This window comes from Anomaloglossus baeobatrachus, chromosome 10 (genome assembly GCF_048569485.1).
Source record: "Anomaloglossus baeobatrachus isolate aAnoBae1 chromosome 10, aAnoBae1.hap1, whole genome shotgun sequence".
Taxonomy (NCBI): domain Eukaryota; kingdom Metazoa; phylum Chordata; class Amphibia; order Anura; family Aromobatidae; genus Anomaloglossus; species Anomaloglossus baeobatrachus.
The window spans coordinates 209,589,617-209,613,086 of record NC_134362.1 but is presented as its reverse complement, the minus strand read 5'-3'; the positions used below and the strand labels follow the sequence as shown (position 1 = coordinate 209,613,086).

General features: G+C 53.6%; 1 protein-coding gene across 1 annotated transcript in view; it reads left to right on the top strand.

The window, feature by feature from the left end:
• JPH3 (junctophilin 3) overlaps positions 1-23,470 on the top strand; it is a 154,600-nt gene that overhangs the window by 30,881 nt on the left and 100,249 nt on the right. The window contains exon 2 of the mRNA XM_075326227.1: positions 22,589-23,366. Coding sequence (XP_075182342.1) covers positions 22,589-23,366 — 778 coding nt within the window. The remainder of the gene's footprint in view (positions 1-22,588; positions 23,367-23,470) is intronic.

The following is a 23,470-nucleotide window of genomic DNA, read 5'->3' as shown; positions in this document are numbered from 1 at the left end:
TTAAATGTCTCCGTCTTCTCCTATTCAGGCCCCCTGTGCCGCCGTCCCTGCGCAGAGGACAGTTACCTCTGTTATTCCCCAATCCCTCAGCTGAGAGGCAGGAAAGCGCTGCAATCTGACATCTGTATCCTGTAATGGGAGAATGGGATTTATTGATCCGGAGCCCGGGCTGCAGACGTCGCAGGAGATGCATTTACTCAGCAGCTCCACATCTGATTACTTCTGCTGCGGATCACGGGGGTCACAGACGCAGGGGGATAAGGGTACGAGCACCCGGAGGGGTGACCCGAAGACCACCACGAAACCATCGGAACCGACCCGGGAGAATGTTGTGTAATGAAACGGTTACTGGCGTCTGACTATAGATAGGAAAGTGTCACAAAGAGCAGGATACAATGTGTCCAGTGCAGACGCCGCGCTGATACATTGTATCTCCACGCCGTATCCCTGCGCTGATACATTGTATCTCCACGCTGTATCCCTGCGCTGATACATTGTATGTCCACGCCGTATCCCTGCGCTGATACATTGTATCTCCACGCCGTATCCCTGCGCTGATACATTGTATGTCTACGCCGTATCCCTGCGCTGATACATTGTATGTCTACGCCGTATCCCTGCGCTGATACATTGTATCTCCACGCCGTATCCCTGCGCTGATACATTGTATCTCCACGCCGTATCCCTGCGCTGATACATTGTATCTCCATGCCGTATCCCCGCGCTGATACATTGTATCTCCACGCCGTATCCCTGCGCTGATACATTGTATCTCCACGCCGTATCCCTGCGCTGATACATTGTATCTCCACGCCGTATCCCTGCGCTGATACATTGTATCTCCATGCCGTATCCCTGCGCTGATACATTGTATCTCCACGCTGTATCCCTGCGCTGATACATTGTATCTCCACGCCGTATCCCTGTGCTGATACATTGTATCTCCACGCCGTATCCCTGCGCTGATACATTGTATCTCCATGCCGTATCCCTGCGCTGATACATTGTATCTCCACGCTGTATCCCTGCGCTGATACATTGTATCTCCACGCCGTATCCCTGCGCTGATACATTGTATGTCCACGCCGTATCCCTGCGCTGATACATTGTATCTCCACGCCGTATCCCTGCGCTGATACATTGTATCTCCACGCCGTATCCCTGCGCTGATACATTGTATCTCCACGCTGTATCCCTGCGCTGATACATTGTATCTCCACGCCGTATCCCTGTGCTGATACATTGTATGTCCACGCCGTATCCCTGCGCTGATACATTGTATCTCCACGCCGTATCCCTGCGCTGATACATTGTATCTCCACGCCGTATCCCTGCGCTGATACATTGTATGTCCACGCCGTATCCCTGCGCTGATACATTGTATCTCCACGCCGTATCCCTGCGCTGATACATTGTATCTCCACGCTGTATCCCTGCGCTGATACATTGTATCTCCACGCCGTATCCCTGTGCTGATACATTGTATGTCCACGCCGTATCCCTGCGCTGATACATTGTATCTCCACGCCGTATCCCTGCGCTGATACATTGTATCTCCACGCCGTATCCCTGCGCTGATACATTGTATCTCCACGCCGTATCCCTGCGCTGATACATTGTATCTCCACGCCGTATCCCTGCGCTGATACATTGTATGTCTACGCCGTATCCCTGCGCTGATACATTGTATCTCCACGCTGTATCCCTGCGCTGATACACTGTATCTCCACGCCGTATCCCTGCGCTGATACATTGTATCTCCACGCCGTATCCCTGCGCTGATACATTGTATCTCCACGCCGTATCCCTGCGCTGATACATTGTATCTCCACGCCGTATCCCTGCGCTGATACATTGTATGTCCACGCCGTATCCCTGCGCTGATACATTGTATCTCCACGCTGTATCCCTGCGCTGATACATTGTATCTCCACGCCGTATCCCTGCGCTGATACATTGTATCTCCACGCCGTATCTCTGCGCTGATACATTGTATCTCCATGCCGTATCTCTGCGCTGATACATTGTATCTCCACGCCGTATCCCTGCGCTGATACATTGTATCTCCACGCCGTATCCCTGCGCTGATACATTGTATCTCCATGCCGTATCTCTGCGCTGATACATTGTATCTCCATGCCGTATCCCTGCGCTGATACATTGTATCTCCACGCCGTATCTCTGCGCTGATACATTGTATCTCCACGCCGTATCTCTGCGCTGATACATTGTATCTCCACGCCGTATCCCTGCGCTGATACATTGTATCTCCATGCCGTATCTCTGCGCTGATACATTGTATCTCCATGCCGTATCTCTGCGCTGATACATTGTATCTCCACGCCGTATCCCTGCGCTGATACATTGTATCTCCACGCCGTATCCCTGCGCTGATACATTGTATCTCCATGCCGTATCCCTGCGCTGATACATTGTATCTCCACGCCGTATCCCTGCGCTGATACATTGTATCTCCATGCCGTATCTCTGCGCTGATACATTGTATCTCCATGCCGTATCTCTGCGCTGATACATTGTATCTCCACGCCGTATCCCTGCGCTGATACATTGTATCTCCACGCCGTATCCCTGCGCTGATACATTGTATCTCCATGCCGTATCTCTGCGCTGATACATTGTATCTCCACGCCGTATCCCTGCGCTGATACATTGTATCTCTACGCCGTATCCCTGCGCTGATACATTGTATCTCCACGCCGTATCCCTGCGCTGATACATTGTATCTCCACGCCGTATCCCTGCGCTGATACATTGTATCTCCACGCCGTATCCCTGCGCTGATACATTGTATCTCCACGCCGTATCCCTGCGCTGATACATTGTATCTCCACGCCGTATCCCTGCGCTGATACATTGTATCTCCACGCCGTATCCCTGCGCTGATACATTGTATCTCCACGCTGTATCCCTGCGCTGATACACTGTATCTCCACGCCGTATCCCTGCGCTGATACATTGTATCTCCACGCCGTATCCCTGCGCTGATACATTGTATCTCCACGCCGTATCCCTGCGCTGATACATTGTATCTCCACGCCGTATCCCTGCGCTGATACATTGTATGTCCACGCCGTATCCCTGCGCTGATACATTGTATCTCCACGCTGTATCCCTGCGCTGATACATTGTATCTCCACGCCGTATCCCTGCGCTGATACATTGTATCTCCACGCCGTATCCCTGCGCTGATACATTGTATCTCCACGCTGTATCCCTGTGCTGATACATTGTATCTCCACGCCGTATCCCTGCGCTGATACATTGTATCTCCACGCCGTATCCCCGCGCTGATACAATGTATCTCCACGCCGTATCCCTGCGCTGATACATTGTATGTCTACGCCGTATCCCTGCGCTGATACATTGTATCTCCACGCCGTATCCCTGCGCTGATACACTGTATCTCCACGCCGTATCCCTGCGCTGATACATTGTATCTCCACGACGTATCCCTGCGCTGATACATTGTATGTCCACGCCGTATCCCTGCGCTGATACATTGTATGTCTACGCCGTATCCCTGCGCTGATACATTGTATCTCCACGCCGTATCCCTGCGCTGATACATTGTATCTCCACGCCGTATCCCTGCGCTGATACATTGTATCTCCACGCCGTATCCCTGCGCTGATACATTGTATCTCTACGCCGTATCCCTGCGCTGATGCATTGTATCTCCACGCCGTATCCCTGCGCTGATACATTGTATCTCCACGCCGTATCCCTGCGCTGATACATTGTATCTCCACGCCGTATCCCTGCGCTGATACATTGTATCTCCACGCCGTATCTCTGCGCTGATACATTGTATCTCCATGCCGTATCTCTGCGCTGATACATTGTATCTCCACGCCGTATCCCTGCGCTGATACATTGTATCTCCACGCCGTATCCCTGCGCTGATACATTGTATCTCCATGCCGTATCTCTGCGCTGATACATTGTATCTCCATGCCGTATCCCTGCGCTGATACATTGTATCTCCACGCCGTATCTCTGCGCTGATACATTGTATCTCCACGCCGTATCTCTGCGCTGATACATTGTATCTCCACGCCGTATCCCTGCGCTGATACATTGTATCTCCATGCCGTATCTCTGCGCTGATACATTGTATCTCCACGCCGTATCTCTGCGCTGATACATTGTATCTCCACGCCGTATCCCTGCGCTGATACATTGTATCTCCACGCCGTATCCCTGCGCTGATACATTGTATCTCCATGCCGTATCTCTGCGCTGATACATTGTATCTCCATGCCGTATCTCTGCGCTGATACATTGTATCTCCACGCCGTATCCCTGCGCTGATACATTGTATCTCCACGCCGTATCCCTGCGCTGATACATTGTATCTCCATGCCGTATCTCTGCGCTGATACATTGTATCTCCACGCCGTATCCCTGCGCTGATACATTGTATCTCCATGCCGTATCTCTGCGCTGATACATTGTATCTCCACGCCGTATCCCTGCGCTGATACATTGTATCTCCACTGATCCGGTCACAGCTCGGATGCTGCTGGATTTCAGCACCTCGGACAGCGCTGCCCGTGCTCCCTGCACACAGCGGGACTGGACGCAGCTTCCGCCCAGTTGCAGCACAGCAGTGGATTCTGCCATGTAAGGGCTTTGGTCATTGGACGCAGTGTAACCATTTAGTGCCAGAATGGTTAATGGATAATAGAGATTACTTAGTGCTCAGCTGCCGCCCTCCCCCAACTGCAAATGCTGCAGCCAAACAGTGACTCAACTGCTCAGTTCATTAAAAGTATTTTATACCCAAGATCCAAAGAGGTTCTGTGCAGACGGCACCGGTGACGAGCAAGGATTGCACCGCAGCACCAGCGGCGTCCACTGAACCTCCACCTTTATCATCAGGTCACGTGTAGGCTCCACTTTGTGTATAGGTGAATTTCTTTATTTATATAGAGGCTAATGCTACAGAATAACTAAATTACAAAGACACAGATATAAGATCCTGTCTGCAGTCACCACTAGGGGGAGCTCCCTGTATACAGAGATACATGATATGATCCTGTCTGCAGTCACCACTAGGGGGAGCTCCCTGTATACAGAGATACATGATAAGATCCTGTCTGCAGCCACCACTAGAGGGAGCTCCCTGTATACAGAGATACATAAGATTCTGTCTGCAGCCACCACTAGGGGGAGCTCCCTGTATACAGAGATACATAAGATCCTGTCTGCAGTCACCACTAGGGGGAGCTCCCTGTATACAGAGATACATGATAAGATCCTGTCTGCAGCCACCACTAGGGGGAGCTCCCTGTATACAGAGATACATGATAAGATCCTGTCTGCAGCCACCACTAGGGGGAGCTCCCTGTATACAGAGATACATGATAAGATCCTGTCTGCAGCCACCACTAGGGGGAGCTCCCTGTATACAGAGATACATGATAAGATCCTGTCTGCAGCCACCACTAGAGGGAGCTCCCTGTATACAGAGATACATGATATGATCCTGTCTGCAGCCACCACTAGGGGGAGCTCCCTGTATACAGAGATACATAAGATCCTGTCTGCAGCCACCACTAGGGGGAGCTCCCTGTATACAGAGATACAGAAGATCCTGTCTGCAGCCACCACTAGGGGGAGCTCCCTGTATACAGAGATACAGGATAAGATCCTGTCTGCAGCCACCACTAGGGGGAGCTCCCTGTATAGAGATACATGATAAGATCCTGTCTGCAGCCACTACTAGGGGGAGCTTCCTGCATTTTTTGCATAATACAATTTAAAAAAAATTAACTTGCTGTTGTCGGAAATACACATGTACATTAGCAGCAATAAACAGAGTCTGACCCTAGCTTTTGTGTTGAAGTGTTTAATGTGCATTTCAAAGTCATTGTGGAGGGAGGAGGTGGAGGTGAGCTGTGACATCCCATATAGTGAATGGTGGATCCTGTGTTATCTGTTGTATATAGAGGTGATATCAGTCATTGTAAGCTGACTCTGATGATAATGAGACTGCTGTAAACAGTAAGGACAGGAGGAGTCCCAGTAAGTGATGAGTAAGGTTGGAGCGTTTTTGGGGTAGAGGTGACAGTAATGTTACAATTAGGAGGCAGCGGTCACTGGACATGTCATAGCGCAGCGCGTGTAATGAGCGGCGGCCATACATTATACACGTAATTATCCTCCTCTCGTCGGCCCAGTTAATCTTTCCTCGTCCTAATAACGCCGCGCTCCTCATCTCACTCCGGCCCCGGCTCCTATTGATACTTAATGTATTAATAAAAGAAAAAAACTCTTTGCGAATTCTCCGATGACAGAAGTGAGGCAATTACAGTCGAAGAGACCGCGACTCCGGCACAATGGGTGCGCTGCGCCGTCTGCGAGGTGTAGTGTGCCGAGAAATGATGGCAGGACACTCCGGCAATTAGAGACAAAGAGGATGTGAAAGCCAACGGGAAAATGAGCGGCTAGGATGCACCGACTGCAGCCAGACCTTACACGGTGGAGCGGCGAGGATGCACCAACTGCAGCCAGACCTTACATGGTGGAGCGGCGAGGATGCACCAACTGCAGCCAGACCTTACATGGTGGAGCGGCGAGGATGCACCGACTGCAGCCAGACCTTACATGGTGGAGCGGCGAGGATGCACCGACTGCAGCCAGACCTTACAGGGTGGAGCGGCGAGGATGCACCGACTGCAGCCAGACCTTACACGGTGGAGCGGCTAGGATGCACCGACTGCAGCCAGACCTTACACGGTGGAGCGGCGAGGATGCACCGACTCCAGCCAGACCTTACACGGTGGAGCGGCGAGGATGCACCGACTGCAGCCAGACCTTACACGGTGGAGCGGCGAGGATGCACCGACTGCAGCCAGACCTTACACGGTGGAGCGGCGAGGATGCACCGACTGCAGCCAGACCTTACATGGTGGAGCGGCGAGGATGCACCGACTGCAGCCAGACCTTACATGGTGGAGCGGCGAGGATGCACCGACTGCAGCCAGACCTTACACGGTGGAGCGGCGAGGATGCACCGACTGCAGCCAGACCTTACACGGTGGAGCGGCGAGGATGCACCGACTGCAGCCAGACCTTACACGGTGGAGCGGCGAGGATGCACCGACTGCAGCCAGACCTTACACGGTGGAGCGGCGAGGATGCACCGACTGCAGCCAGACCTTACACGGTGGAGCGGCGAGGATGCACCGACTGCAGCCAGACCTTACACGGTGGAGCGGCGAGGATGCACCGACTGCAGCCAGACCTTACACGGTGGAGCGGCGAGGATGCACCGACTGCAGCCAGACCTTACACGGTGGAGCGGCGAGGATGCACCGACTGCAGCCAGACCTTACACGGTGGAGCGGCGAGGATGCACCGACTGCAGCCAGACCTTACACGGTGGAGCGGTGAGGATGCACCGACTGCAGCCAGACCTTACACGGTGGAGCAGCGAGGATGCACCGACTGCAGCAAGACCTTACATGGTGGAGCGGCGAGGATGCACCGACTGCAGCCAGACCTTACACGGTGGAGCGGCGAGGATGCACCGACTGCAGCCAGACCTTACATGGTGGAGCGGCGAGGATGCACCGACTGCAGCCAGACCTTACACGGTGGAGCGGCGAGGATGCACAGACTGCAGCCAGACCTTTACACGATGGAGCGGTGAGGATGCACCGACTGCAGCCAGACCTTACACGGTGGAGCGGCGAGGATGCACCGACTGCAGCCAGATCTTACACGGTGGAGCGGCGAGGATGCACCGACTGCAGCCAGACCTTACACGGTGGAGCGGTGAGGATGCACCGACTGCAGCCAGACCTTACATGGTGGAGCGGCGAGGATGCACCGACTGCAGCCAGACCTTACACGGTGGAGCGGCGAGGATGCACAAACTCCAGCCAGACCTTACACGGTGGAGCGGCGAGGATGCACCGACTGCAGCCAGACCTTACACGGTGGAGCGGCGAGGATGCACAGACTGCAGCCAGACCTTACATGGAGCGATGAGGATGCACAGACTGCAGCCAGACCTTACACGGTGGAGCAGCGAGGATGCACCGACTGCAGCCAGACCTTGCATGGTGGAGCGGCGAGGATGCACCGACTGCAGCCAGACCTTACATGGTGGAGCAGCGTGTATGCACCGACTGCAGCCAGACCTTACACGGTGGAGCGGCGAGGATGCACCAACTCCAGCCAGACCTTACACGGTGGAGCGGCGAGGATGCACCGACTGCTGCCAGACCTTACATGGCGGAGCAACAAGGATGCACCAACTGCAGCCAGACCTTACATGGTGGAGCGGCGAGGATGCACCGACTGCAGCAAGACCTTACATGGTGGAGCGGCGAGGATGCACCGACTGCAGCCAGACCTTACATGGTGGAGCGGCGAGGATGCACCGACTGCAGCCAGACCTTACATGGTGGAGCGGCGAGGATGCACCGACTGCTGCCAGACCTTACATGGTGGAGCGGCGAGGATGCACCGACTGCTGCCAGACCTTACATGGTGGAGCGGCGAGGATGCACCGACTGCAGCCAGACCTTACATGGTGGAGCGGCGAGGATGCACCGACTGCAGCCAGACCTTACATGGTGGAGCGGCGAGGATGCACCGACTGCAGCCAGACCTTACATGGTGGAGCGGCGAGGATGCACCGACTGCAGCCAGACCTTACACGGTGGAGCGGCGAGGATGCACCGACTGCAGCCAGACCTTACACGGTGGAGCGGCGAGGATGCACCGACTGCAGCCAGACCTTACACGGTGGAGCGGCGAGGATGCACCGACTGCAGCCAGACCTTACACGGTGGAGCGGCGAGGATGCACCGACTGCAGCCAGACCTTACATGGAGCGATGAGGATGCACAGACTGCAGCCAGACCTTACACGGTGGAGCGGCGAGGATGCACCGACTGCAGGAAGAACCTTACATGGTGGAGCGGCGAGGATGCACCGACTGCGAGGTGATATATGCTGCATTATCTTCACAGAGTTCAACGGTTCCTATAAAAGCCAAAAGCCTAAATTTTTCCCTCTTTGTTTCATTGCAGCCATTTGGTACATTTTTTTTCACTCATTAATGTGCACTCTGCCCCATCCCCCATCTTGACAGAAAAAAAACAAATGTAGAAATTTTTGCAAATTTATTAAACAAATAAAACTGAAATCTCACATGGTCATAAGTATTCAGCCCCTTTGCTCAGTATTGAGTAGACGCCCCCTTCCTTTTGAGCTAGTACAGCCATGAGTCTTCTTGGGATCCTGGATTTGGGGATCCTCGGCCATTCTTCCTTGCAGATCCTCTCCAGTTCCATCAGGTTGGATGGTGAATGTTGGTGGATGCCATTTTCAGGTCTCTTTAGAGATGCTCAATTGGGTTTAGGTCAGGGATTTGGCTGGGCCGGTCAGGAATGGTCACAGAGTTGTTCTGAAGCCGCTCCTTTGTTATTTTAGCTGTGTGCTTAGGGTCATTGTCTTGTTAGAAGGTGAACCTTCGGCCAAGTCTGAGGTCCAGAGCATCTGGAAGAGGTTTTCTTCCAGGATATCTGTGCTTGGCCGCATTCATCTTACCTTCAATTGTAACCAGTCCTGTCCCTGCCCCCATAGCATGATGCTGCCACCACCATGTCTAACTGTGGGGATTGTATTGGGCAGGTGATGAGCAGTGCCTGGTTTGCTCCACACATATTGGTTAGAATTATCACCAGAAAGTTCTGTCTTCGTCTCATCAGAGCAGAGAATCTTATTTCTCATAGTCTGGGAGTCCTTCATGTGTTTTTTGCAAACTTTATGCGGCTTTCATATGTCTTGCACTGAGCAGAAGCTTCCGTCGGGTCACTCTGCCATAAATGCCCGACTGGTGGAGGCTGCAGTGATAGGTGACTTTGCGGAACTTTCTCCCTACTGCATCTCTGGAGCTCAGCCGCAGTGATCTTGGGGTTCTTCTTTACCTCTCACCAAGGCTCTTCTCCCACGATTGCTCAGTTTGGCTGGACGGCCGGGTCTAGGAAGAGTTCTGCTGGTCTCAAACTTCTTCCATGTAAGGATTATGGAGGCCACTGTGCTCTTAGGAACCTTGAGTGCTGCAGAAATTCTTTTGTAACCTTGGCCAGATCTGTGCCTTGCCACAATTCTGTCTCTGAGCTCCTTGGGCAGTTCCTTGACCTCATGATCCTCATTTGGTGTGACATGCAGTGGTGGATGCATAGTGAGCTGTGAGGTCCTTATCCATAGACAGGTGCCCTATCAGTGTAATTACACACAGCTCCACTCCAATGAAGGAGCAGAACTTTGTTGTGAGCGTGTGGGGGGGGACAGCATGGGACTTACATATGAGCTGCAAAGGGGCTGAATACTTATCACCATGTGATATTTTAGTTTTTATTTAATAAATTTGCAAAATTTCTACATTTTGTTTTTTGTCTGTCAAGACGGGGGATGGGGGCAGAGTGCACATTAATGAGAATTTACCAAATCACAAATGAGGTGAAAACATCTAAAGACTGAAAACGACTCCCGGAACAAAGGAAAAATTAAGGCAACAAAGTAACAATATATAAAAAGACGCAGAAAATAGTGAGCGAGGAACAAACATAAGTCACTGTCATCAGCGGAAAGTAACGAGCCCCATAACACATAGAAGACCCCTGATAACATATTAGAGGCCCCCTAACACGTATAGAAGCCCTAATAACATGGAGAGGCCCCCTGATAACATTTGGAGGCCCATAATAACACTGAGTGGCCCCCTAATAACAGCGAAGCACCCTAATAACAAGGAAAGGAACCCTAATGACACGGAGTGGCCCCCTGATAACATAGCAAAGCCCCCTAATAACACAGAGAGGTCCCTATAAACACCCCAGAGGTGACCTGCAATGTCAAGTGATCAGGGTGGCTTCACAATTTTTTCTCATTCACTAAGCGAAGCTGTTGAAATTGTTGAGAATTTGAAGTATTAATTATATTAGAACATTGAAGAAAATGGATAAAATATTTTATTTAAATGAAATTGTAGAACCCCCGAAGGTTCAGAGACTGGGGGTCCTCAGCATAGAACTGTGCACGGTGTGGTTGGGGGGGTTTTGGTGGGGGTGGGGGGGGGGGGGATCCACTATTTTTGCCTGTGACTGGCTGCCGGCTGGTCCTGCTCACGAGCGCAGGGATTAGGAAGGTGATCGGTAGAGGTGTCTTCAATCACATAATCCTCTTTGTGATGTCAGAGGAGGAAGATGGAGGAGACTGTGCTCCGACCAGTAACTCTACAGATCCAACCGCTCCCCAACCTCCACCATATTGAGGTGTCACTGCTGATCTCTGGTGATGGATAGGCGGTGTTCTCTGGTGATGGATAGGCGGTGTTCTCTGGTGATGGATAGGCGGTGTTCTCAGTGATGTCACCGCTGATCTCTGGTGATGGATAGGAGGTGTTCTCAGTGATGTCACCGCTGATCTCTGGTGATGGATAGGAGGTGTTCTCAGTGATGTCACCGCTGATCTCTGGTGATGGATAGGCGGTGTTCTCAGTGATGTCATTGCTGATCTCTGGTGATGGATAGGAGGTGTTCTCAGTGATGTCACCGCTGATCTCTGGTGATGGATAGGCGGTGTTCTCAGTGATGTCACCGCTGATCTCTGGTGATGGATAGGCGGTGTTCTCAGTGATGTCACTGCTGATCTCTGGTGATGGATAGGAGGTGTTCTCAGTGATGTCAGTGCTGATCTCTGGTGATGGATAGGAGGTGTTCTCAGTGATGTCACCGCTGATCTCTGGTGATGGATAGGAGGTGTTCTCAGTGATGTCACTGCTGATCTCTGGTGATGGATAGGAGGTGTTCTCAGTGATGTCACCGCTGATCTCTGGTGATGGATAGGAGGTGTTCTCAGTGATGTCACCGCTGATCTCTGGTGATGGATAGGCGGTGTTCTCAGTGATGTCACCGCTGATCTCTGGTGATGGATAGGAGGTGTTCTCAGTGATGTCACCGCTGATCTCTGGTGATGAATAGGAGGTGTTCTCAGTGATGTCACCGCTGATCTCTGGTGATGGATAGGAGGTGTTCTCAGTGATGTCACCGCTGATCTCTGGTGATGGATAGGAGGTGTTCTCAGTGATGTCACTGCTGATCTCTGGTGATGGATAGGAGGTGTTCTCAGTGATGTCACCGCTGATCTCTGGTGATGGATAGGCGGTGTTCTCAGTGATGTCAGTGCTGATCTCTGGTGATGGATAGGCGGTGTTCTCAGTGATGTCAGTGCTGATCTCTGGTGATGGATAGGAGGTGTTCTCAGTGATGTCACCGCTGATCTCTGGTGATGGATAGGAGGCGTTCTCAGTGATGTCACCGCTGATCTCTGGTGATGGATAGGAGGTGTTCTCAGTGATGTCACTGCTGATCTCTGGTGATGGATAGGCGGTGTTCTCAGTGATGTCACCGCTGATCTCTGGTGATGGATAGGAGGTGTTCTCAGTGATGTCACCGCTGATCTCTGGTGATGGATAGGAGGTGTTCTCAGTGATGTCACTGCTGATCTCTGGTGATGGATAGGAGGTGTTCTCAGTGATGTCACCGCTGATCTCTGGTGATGGATAGGAGGCGTTCTCAGTGATATCACCGCTGATCTCTGGTGATGAATAGGAGGTGTTCTCAGTGATGTCACCGCTGATCTCTGGTGATGGATAGGCGGTGTTATCAGTGATGTCACCGCTGATCTCTGGTGATGGATAGGAGGTGTTCTCAGTGATGTCACCGCTGATCTCTGGTGATGGATAGGAGGTGTTCTCAGTGATGTCACCGCTGATCTCTGGTGATGGATAGGAGGTGTTCTCAGTGATGTCACCGCTGATCTCTGGTGATGGATAGGAGGTGTTCTCAGTGATGTCACCGCTGATCTCTGGTGATGGATAGGAGGTGTTCTCAGTGATGTCACCGCTGATCTCTGGTGATGGATAGGAGGTGTTCTCAGTGATGTCACTGCTGATCTCTGGTGATGGATAGGAGGTGTTCTCAGTGATGTCACCGCTGATCTCTGGTGATGGATAGGCGGTGTTCTCAGTGATGTCACCGCTGATCTCTGGTGATGGATAGGCGGTGTTATCAGTGATGTCACCGCTGATCTCTGGTGATGGATAGGAGGTGTTCTCAGTGATGTCACTGCTGATCTCTTGTGATGGATAGGAGGTGTTCTCAGTGATGTCACCGCTGATCTCTGGTGATGGATAGGAGGTGTTCTCAGTGATGTCACCGCTGATCTCTGGTGATGGATAGGCGGTGTATGTTGCGCTCTTACTCATGGCCTCACCTTATTATTAATGCACACGACCTCTGATGCCCCCTGTGGCTGTTGTGGGGTACCTATGCACACGACCTCTGATGCCCCCTGTGGCTGTTGTGGGGTACCTCATTCAGCAATCTGTGATGACTTCTGCATTCAGCAGACGTTGATATCACCGGTGGGTTACGGGGTTAATGCCGCCTGTATTCTGCAGTTTTATAATCTGATTGTTTCAAATTTAAAAGTTCAATTTTAGCCCTTAAAAAAAAATAAATAAAAACGGTAAAAAAAAATCTTTAAAAAGAATCAGTCGGTGACCTGATTTACTCATCCGCCACGTAATATGAGCGCGGTCAGTGCAGCGGGGACAGCGGAGCGTTCACGGGATCGCACCACTCCTTATTATGCGAAGAGCCGACAAAAAGACCGCAGATCGTAAATAAACCCGCAGGGGACTGCCCCGACGTGCAGGGGACTGCCCCGACGTGCAGGGGACTGCCCCGACGTGCAGGGGACTGCCCCGACGTGCAGGGGACTGCCCCGACGTGCAGGGGACTGCCCCGACGTGCAGGGGACTGCCCCGACGTGCAGGGGACTGCCCCGACGTGCAGGGGACTGCCCCGACGTGCAGGGGACTGCCCCGACGTGCAGGGGACTGCCCCGACGTGCAGGGGACTGCCCCGACGTGCAGGGGACTGCCCCGACGTGCAGGGGACTGCCCCGACGTGCAGGGGACTGCCCCGACGTGCAGGGGACTGCCCCGACGTGCAGGGGACTGCCCCGACGTGCAGGGGACTGCCCCGACGTGCAGGGGACTGCCCCGACGTGCAGGGGACTGCCCCGACGTGCAGGGGACTGCCCCGACGTGCAGGGGACTGCCCCGACGTGCAGGGGACTGCCCCGACCCGCAGATGACTGCACCGACCCGCAGATGGCTGCACCGACCCGCAGATGGCTGCACCGACCCGCAGATGGCTGCACCGACCCGCAGATGGCTGCACCGACCCGCAGATGACTGCACCGACCCGCAGATGACTGCACCGACCCGCAGATGACTGCACCGACCCGCAGATGACTGCACCGACCCTCAGATTGCTGCACCGACCCTCAGATTGCTGCACCGACCCTCAGATTGCTGCACCGACCCTCAGATTGCTGCACCGACCCGCAGGGGACTGCACCGACCCGCAGGGGACTGCACCGACCCGCAGGGGACTGCACCGACCCGCAGGGGACTGCACCGACCCGCAGGGGACTGCACCGACCCGCAGGGGACTGCACACACTTCTGCAGGGGATTGCACCGACCCGCAGGCGATTACACACACACTTCTGCAGGCGATTGCACAGACCCGCTGGTGACTGCACAGACCTGAAGAGGATTACACACATTTCTGCAGGGGATTGCATAGGCGTTCAGGGGATTGCACAGACCCGCAGAGGATTACACACACACTTCTGCAGGGGATTGCACAGACCCGCAGGGGATTACAGACTCGCAGGCGATTACATACACTTCTGCAGGGGATTACACACACTTCTGCAGGCGATTACACAGACTTCTGCAGATGATTGCATAGACCCTCAGGCGATTGCAGAGACCCGCAGGCGATTGCACACAGTTCTGCAGGGGATTGCACAGATTTCTGCAGGCGATTACGCACACTTCTGCAGGGGATTGCACAGACCCGCAGGCGATAACACAGACTTCTGCAGGCGATTGCACAGACTTCTGCAGGGGATTGCACAGACTTCTGCAGGGGATTGCACAGACTTCTGCAGGGGATTGCACAGACTTCTGCAGGGGATTGCACAGACCCGCAGGCGATTGCACAGACTTCTGCAGGGGATTGCACAGACCCGCAGGCGATTGCACAGACTTCTGCAGGGGATTGCACAGACCCGCAGGCGATTGCACAGACTTCTGCAGGCGATTACACAGACTTCTGCAGGCGATTGCACAGACTTCTGCAGGCGATTGCACAGACTTCTGCAGGGGATTGCACAGACTTCTGCAGGGGATTGCACAGACTTCTGCAGGCGATTACACAGACTTCTGCAGGGGATTGCACAGACCCGCAGGCGATTGCACAGACTTCTGCAGGGGATTGCACAGACCCGCAGGCGATTGCACAGACTTCTGCAGGGGATTGCACAGATCCGCAGGCGATTGCACAGACTTCTGCAGGCGATTACACAGACTTCTGCAGGGGATTGCACAGACCCGCAGGCGATTGCACAGACTTCTGCAGGGGATTGCACAGACCCGCAGGCGATTGCACAGACTTCTGCAGGGGATTGCACAGACCCGCAGGCGATTGCACAGACTTCTGCAGGCGATTGCACAGACTTCTGCAGGCGATTGCACAGACTTCTGCAGGCGATTGCACAGACTTCTGCAGGCGATTGCACAGACTTCTGCAGGCGATTGCACAGACTTCTGCAGGCGATTGCACAGACTTCTGCAGGCGATTGCACAGACTTCTGCAGGGGATTGCACAGACTTCTGCAGGGGATTGCACAGACTTCTGCAGGGGATTGCACAGACTTCTGCAGGGGATTGCACAGACCCGCAGGCGATTGCACAGACTTCTGCAGGGGATTGCACAGACCCGCAGGCGATTACACAGACTTCTGCAGGGGATTGCACAGACCCGCAGGCGATTGCACAGACTTCTGCAGGGGATTGCACAGACCCGCAGGCGATTGCACAGACTTCTGCAGGCGATTGCACAGACTTCTGCAGGCGATTGCACAGACTTCTGCAGGCGATTGCACAGACTTCTGCAGGCGATTGCACAGACTTCTGCAGGCGATTGCACAGACTTCTGCAGGCGATTGCACAGACTTCTGCAGGCGATTGCACAGACTTCTGCAGGGGATTGCACAGACTTCTGCAGGGGATTGCACAGACTTCTGCAGGGGATTGCACAGACTTCTGCAGGGGATTGCACAGACCCGCAGGCGATTGCACAGACTTCTGCAGGGGATTGCACAGACCCGCAGGCGATTGCACAGACTTCTGCAGGGGATTGCACAGACCCGCAGGCGATTGCACAGACTTCTGCAGGCGATTACACAGACTTCTGCAGGCGATTGCACAGACTTCTGCAGGCGATTGCACAGACTTCTGCAGGCGATTGCACAGACTTCTGCAGGGGATTGCACAGACTTCTGCAGGGGATTGCACAGACTTCTGCAGGCGATTACACAGACTTCTGCAGGGGATTGCACAGACCCGCAGGCGATTGCACAGACTTCTGCAGGGGATTGCACAGACCCGCAGGCGATTGCACAGACTTCTGCAGGGGATTGCACAGATCCGCAGGCGATTGCACAGACTTCTGCAGGCGATTACACAGACTTCTGCAGGGGATTGCACAGACTTCTGCAGGGGATTGCACAGACCCGCAGGCGATTGCACAGACTTCTGCAGGGGATTGCACAGACCCGCAGGCGATTGCACAGACTTCTGCAGGGGATTGCACAGACCCGCAGGCGATTGCACAGACTTCTGCAGGGGATTGCACAGATCCGCAGGCGATTGCACAGACTTCTGCAGGCGATTACACAGACTTCTGCAGGGGATTGCACAGACCCGCAGGCGATTGCACAGACTTCTGCAGGGGATTGCACAGACCCGCAGGCGATTGCACAGACTTCTGCAGGGGATTGCACAGACCCGCAGGCGATTGCACAGACTTCTGCAGGGGATTGCACAGACCCGCAGGCGATTACACAGACTTCTGCAGGCGATTACGCACACTTCTGCAGGGGATTGCACAGACTTCTGCAGATGATTGCACAGTGATATTGGTCCATGTATTCGGCCTCCAGTAACTGCATGATGCAGGATATAAATGTTTCGGGGCGCGGTCTCGGCAGCTTTGCTCCTCACACTTGTGCTATTACGGGACACACAAGGCGTTAAGTGACTCACAATTGTCACGGAAGGAGAATGTCTCTTTTGGAGGCTGGCGTGGAGCAGATCTGCGGCCTCTGATGTGGGCTGGATCCGGGCTGCGCGCGCTGCTGCGTCCCAGGGGATCGGCCTTTGTCTGGGAAAGCGTTAGTAGAAATCGTCTCTGACTCAGTGGTGAAAATAATGATTAATGGCCGCAGATCTCGGGCTGAGGGGTGACTGATGGACTGCGCTGCAGATTGCGGGGGGATCTCTGTGCAGATTGCGGGGGGATCTCTGTGCAGATTGCGGGGGGGATCTCTGTGCAGATTGCGGGGGGATCTCTGTGCAGATTGCGGGGGGATCTCTGTGCAGATTGCGGGGGATCTCTGTGCAGATTGGGGGGGGGATCTCTGTGCAGATTGCGGGGGGGATCTCTGTGCAGATTGCGGGGGGGATCTCTGTGCAGATTGCGGGGGGATCTATGTGCAGATTGCGGGGGGGGATCTCTGTGCAGATTGCGGGGGGATTCTTTGTGCAGATTTGGGGGGGATCTCTGTGCAGATTTAGGGGGGGGATATCTGTGCAGATTTTGGGGGGATCTCGGTACAGATTTTGGGGGGATCTCGGTACAGATTGCGGGGGGGATCTGTGCAAATTGCGGGGGGGATCTGTGCAAATTGCGGGGGGGATCTCTGTGCAGATTGCTGGGGGGATCTCTGTGCAGATTTCGGGGGGGGGGATCTCTACAGATTGCGGGGGGGATCTCTGTGCAGATTTGCGGGGGGATTCTCTGTGCAGATTTGGGGGGGATCTCTGTGCAGATTTAGGGGGGGGATATCTGTGCAGATTGCGGGGGGGATCTCTGTGCAGATTGCTGGGGTGATCTCTGCAGATTTCGGGGGGGATCTCTACAGATTGCGGGGGGGGGGATCTCTGCAGATTGCGGGGGGATCTCTGTACAGATTGCGGGGGGATCTCTGTACAGATTGCGGGGGGGATCTCTGCAGATTGCTGGGGGGATCTCTGCAGATTGCGGGGGGATCTCTGTACAGATTGCGGGGGGGATCTCTGCAGATTGCTGGGGGGATCTCTCTGCAGATGGCGAGGGGATCTCTCTGCAGGGGGGGGGAATCTCTGCAGACCCGGTATCTCCTGTGCCTCGGTGATGATGCGGATCTCTGAGCTCGGTCTCCTGCGTTTTACAAGGTGCTGCCGATCGTTTTAGGAATGTGAGACAGAAGCATCAGATTCTCTTTATTTTCGTCCTTGTGTCTCGCTCTTCGGCTTCTCGTCTATTCTCCGGGATCCGCCGGATTTTATCTCGTAATTCCTTTTATAATGTGACTCCGGAGCCGCCTGTAAGAGGAGAAAAGCCTAAATGGCCTCCAGTGCGGGCCCCAGACACGAATGCTGTAGGGCGGTGGTGGGGGAGACGTGGCACCTGCGTGGCCATGTGTCCATGTGGCCACGTGGTATTTCAGGTAAACATAATAACAAAACCTGTTAGTGCATTCACACAATACGTCGCCCCCCGGTCCGCACATGGCTATGAAGCCCCTAAGTGCCTAAATGGTGATGCACCTTGTGCGCTAGCAAACAGTAATGTTGCCCCCACTCCTCCATAAGCCCCCCACTCAATAGGGGTGACCCGTTTTTGTGCCCTCATATTAAACTGATGACCCCCATATCCTCCTAGGGCCCCCTACACAGTGGTGCTGTTTTTTAGTGCCCCCCACACAGTGGTGCTGCTTCTTAGTGCCCCCCACACAGTGGTGCTGCTTCTTAGTGCCCCCCACACAGTGGTGATGCCTCTTGGTGCCCCCCACACAGTGTTGAAGCCTCTTGGTGCCCCCCACACAGTGGTGCCTCCTCTTAGGCTACTTTCACACATCAGTTTTCTGCATTCAGGCACAATCTTTTTTTTCCTGATCCAAAGGATCCGGCAAAAAAATGTAAAACCGTATCCACCGGATCCGGTTTTTAACGGATCCGTTATGCCGGATGCGTACAAAACCGGATCTGGTGGATACGGTTTGCATCCGGTTTGTCCTTTTTTTTGAAGGATCAGCTTTTTTAATTTGGTGCATTCGCAGTTTACAAAAACGGATCCGGTAGTCGCATCCATTTTTTACCGCATTGCGCCGGATCCGGCGTCCATAGGCTTTCATTGTAAAACACGCCGTATCGCGCCGGATCCGGCGCGATGCAGTTTTTTTGCCGGACAAAAAAAGTTGCAAGACACGTTGCCTCCGGCCGCCGCTTTGATAAATTTTGCCGCATCCGGAAAAAAACGGATGCAACGCAAAGCCATCAGGTACAATCCGGTTACAATGCAAGTCTATGGGGATAAACCGGATGCGGTACCGGATCCGATTTACCCGTTTTTTTACGGATTGTACCTGATGGCAAAAACCTGATGTGTGAAAGTAGCCTTAGTGCCCCCCACACAGTGGTGCCTCCTCTTAGTGCCCCCCTCACAGTGGTGATGCCTCTTGGTGCCCCCCACACAGTGGTGTCTCCTCGTGGTGCCTCCTCTTGGTGCCCCCCACACAGTGGTGTCTCCTCTTGGTGCCCCCCACACAGTGGTGTCTCCTCTTGGTGCCCCCCACACAGTGGTGTCTCCTCTTGGTGCCCCCCACACAGTGGTGTCTCCTCTTGGTGCCCCCCACACAGTGGTGTCTCCTCTTGGTGCCCCCCACACAGTGGTGCCTCCTCTTGGTGCCCCCCACACAGTGGTGTCTCCTCTTGGTGCCCCCCACACAGTGGTGTCTCCTCTTGGTGCCCCCCACACAGTGGTGCCGCCTCTTAGTGCCCCCCACACAGTGGTGCTGCCTCCTAGTGCCCCCACACAGTGGTGTCTCCTCGTGGTGCCTCCTCTTGGTGCCCCCCACACAGTGGTGCCGCCTCTTAGTGCCCCCCACACAGTGGTGCTGCCTCTTGGTGCCCCCCACACAGTGGTGCCGCCTCTTGGTGCCCCCCGCACAGTGGTGCCGCCTCTTGGTGCCCCCCGCACAGTGGTGCCCCCTCTTCTTGCTTGTCTGCTCTTCACACGAGCTCCTCTGTTCCTCGCACCTGTTCATCTGCAGTAAGGAACCTCATGACAAGTTTGATCTGCAAATTGTGATGAGGCCACGGGGACGGGATGTGGGGAGCAGTCACAGCGACGGCCGCCGCTCCTCAGTACTTAGATGAAGTGTTTGCATTGCTACAAGTCTCAGCCGAGCTGCCGCCACATCTGGAGCCACGTTTATTCCTCCGCTCTCTGCCCATCGGGCTCCGGAGCAGAACTTATACTACAGCCACATTATCTGATTCTTCTTTTAAGATTGATGCATGACATTTATTAATGTTTATCCATGGCACCAGTGACACACACCCCATGTATTAATGTTCTGCACCAAGGCATGACAAATAAATGGAAAACAGGGTCCAAATTCTGTACTGATATATTATAGTGATTAGAACTTGGTTTGTCTTATACAGAAGTGTAAATCCTTTCCGTAGATATACACATGAAAACTGTGAGCTCCCTGTATACATAAATAGATACGATCCTGTCTGCAGCCACCACTAGGGGGATCTCCCTGTATACACAGATACATGATAAGATCCTGTCTGCAGCCACCACTAGGGAGCGCTCCCTGTATACAGAGATACATGATAAGATCCTGTCTGCAGCCACCACTAGGGGGAGCTCCCTGTATACAGAGATACATAAGATCCTGTCTGCAGCCACCACTAGGGGGAGCTCCCTGTATACAGAGATACATGATAAGATCCTGTCTGCAGTCACCACTAGAGGGAGCTCCCTGTATACAGAGATACATGATAAGATCCTGTCTGCAGCCACCACTAGGGGGAGCTCCCTGTATACAGAGATACATGATAAGACCCTGTCTGCAGCCACCACTAGGGGGAGCTCCCTGTATACAGAGATACATGATAAGATCCTGTCTGCAGTCACCACTAGGGGGAGCTCCCTGTATACAGAGATACATGATAAGATCCTGTCTGCAGTCACCACTAGGGGGAGATCCCTGTATACAGAGATACATGATAAGATCCTGTCTGCAGTCACCACTAGGGGGAGCTCCCTGTATACAGAGATTCATGATAAGATCCTGTCTGCAGCCACCACTAGGGGGAGCTCCCTGTATACAGAGATACATAAGATCCTGTCTGCAGCCACCACTAGGGGGAGCTCCCTGTATACAGAGATACATGATAAGATCCTGTCTGCAGTCACCACTAGAGGGAGCTCCCTGTATACAGAGATACATGATAAGATCCTGTCTGCAGCCACCACTAGGGGGAGCTCCCTGTATACAGAGATACATGATAAGACCCTGTCTGCAGCCACCACTAGGGGGAGCTCCCTGTATACAGAGATACATGATAAGATCCTGTCTGCAGTCACCACTAGGGGGAGCTCCCTGTATACAGAGATACATGATAAGATCCTGTCTGCAGCCACCACTAGGGGGAGCTCCCTGTATACAGAGATACATGATAAGATCCTGTCTGCAGTCACCACTAGGGGGAGATCCCTGTATACAGAGATACATGATAAGATCCTGTCTGCAGTCACCACTAGGGGGAGCTCCCTGTATACAGAGATTCATGATAAGATCCTGTCTGCAGCCACCACTAGGGGGAGCTCCCTGTATACAGAGATACATGATAAGATCCTGTCTGCAGTCACCACTAGGGGGAGCTCCCTGTATACAGAGATACATGATAAGATCCTGTCTGCAGTCACCACTAGGGGGAGCTCCCTGTATACAGATACATGATAAGATCCTGTCTGCAGTCACCACTAGGGGAAGCTCCCTGTATACAGAGATACATGATAAGATCCTGTCTGCAGCCTCCACTAGGGGGAGCTCCCTGTATACAGAGATACATGATAAGATCATGTCTGCAGTCACCACTAGGGGGAGCTCCCTGTATACAGAGATACATGATAAGATCCTGTCTGCAGCCTCCACTAGGGGGAGCTCCCTGTATACAGAGATACATGGTAAGATCCTGTCTGCAGCCACCACTAGGGGGAGCTCCCTGTATACACAATAATGCATGGAATGAAAGCTGTACATGTCTGTATACAGTGAGCTCCCTCTAGTGGTGGTTGCAGGCAGCTGGTATTTCTCTGTTCATGCTGAGGCTTGTATGCTTGTGCTGTCCTGTCTTGATGATGATTGGTATAGATGACTTCCTCTCGCGTTCTTGTGTTTCCGTTGGTCTCGTTTCTTGTGTGTGATTCGGAGTTGGGATCCTTCGTTGCTTTCAGGGTTTTTATCCTTGAAGGACATTAGTTCAGACACGATTGTTTATTACTCAGTGATTTGGGCACTTGATGAGGACCTAAGCCGCTTTTCTGTGTCTCTTCCAGGTACTTACCAAGGTCAGTGGGCGGCTGGAATACGCCAGGGCTACGGAGTGCGCCAGAGCGTTCCCTATGGAATGGCCGCCGTTATCCGCTCCCCCCTTCGGACCTCTATAAACTCGCTCCGCAGCGAGCACACCAATGGGACAGCGATGCATCCGGACGCCTCGTGTGGGGTGGCGGGCAGCCCGGCCGTCTCTAGAGGAGGGTTTGTACTGATGGCCCACAGCGACGCTGAGATGTTAAAGAACAAAAAGAAGGGGATCTTCAGGAGGTCCATCCTCAGCGGCCTAAAGCTCCGCAAATCAGAGTCGAAAAGCTCCCTCGCCAGCCAGCGCAGCAAACAGAGCTCGTTCCGGAGTGAAGCCGGCATGAGCACCGTGAGCTCCACCGCAAGCGACATCAACTCCACCATCAGCCTGGGCGAGGCCGAGACCGAGCTCTCCGTCATCGAGGATGACATCGATGCCACCACCACCGAGGTCTACATGGGGGAATGGAAGCACGACAAGCGCTCTGGGTTTGGAGTAAGTCAGCGCTCGGACGGTCTAAAGTACGAGGGGGAGTGGGCCAATAATAAGCGGCACGGGTACGGATGCATGACTTTTCCCGATGGAACCAAGGAGGAAGGGAAATACAAGCAAAATGTCCTGGTGAGCGGGAAGAGGAAGAACCTGATCCCTCTGAGAGCCAGCAAGATTCGGGAGAAGGTGGACCGGGCCGTGGAGCAAGCCGAGAGGGCGAGTAACATTGCCAAGCAGAAAGCAGAGATCGCAGCATCAAGGTGAGGACGGGGCGTCCTACGTGGTGTGATGGTGGGGACACATGGTCCTACGGGACGGGTGTAATGGGGACGACAGGGCGTCCTACGTGGCAGGTGTAATGGTG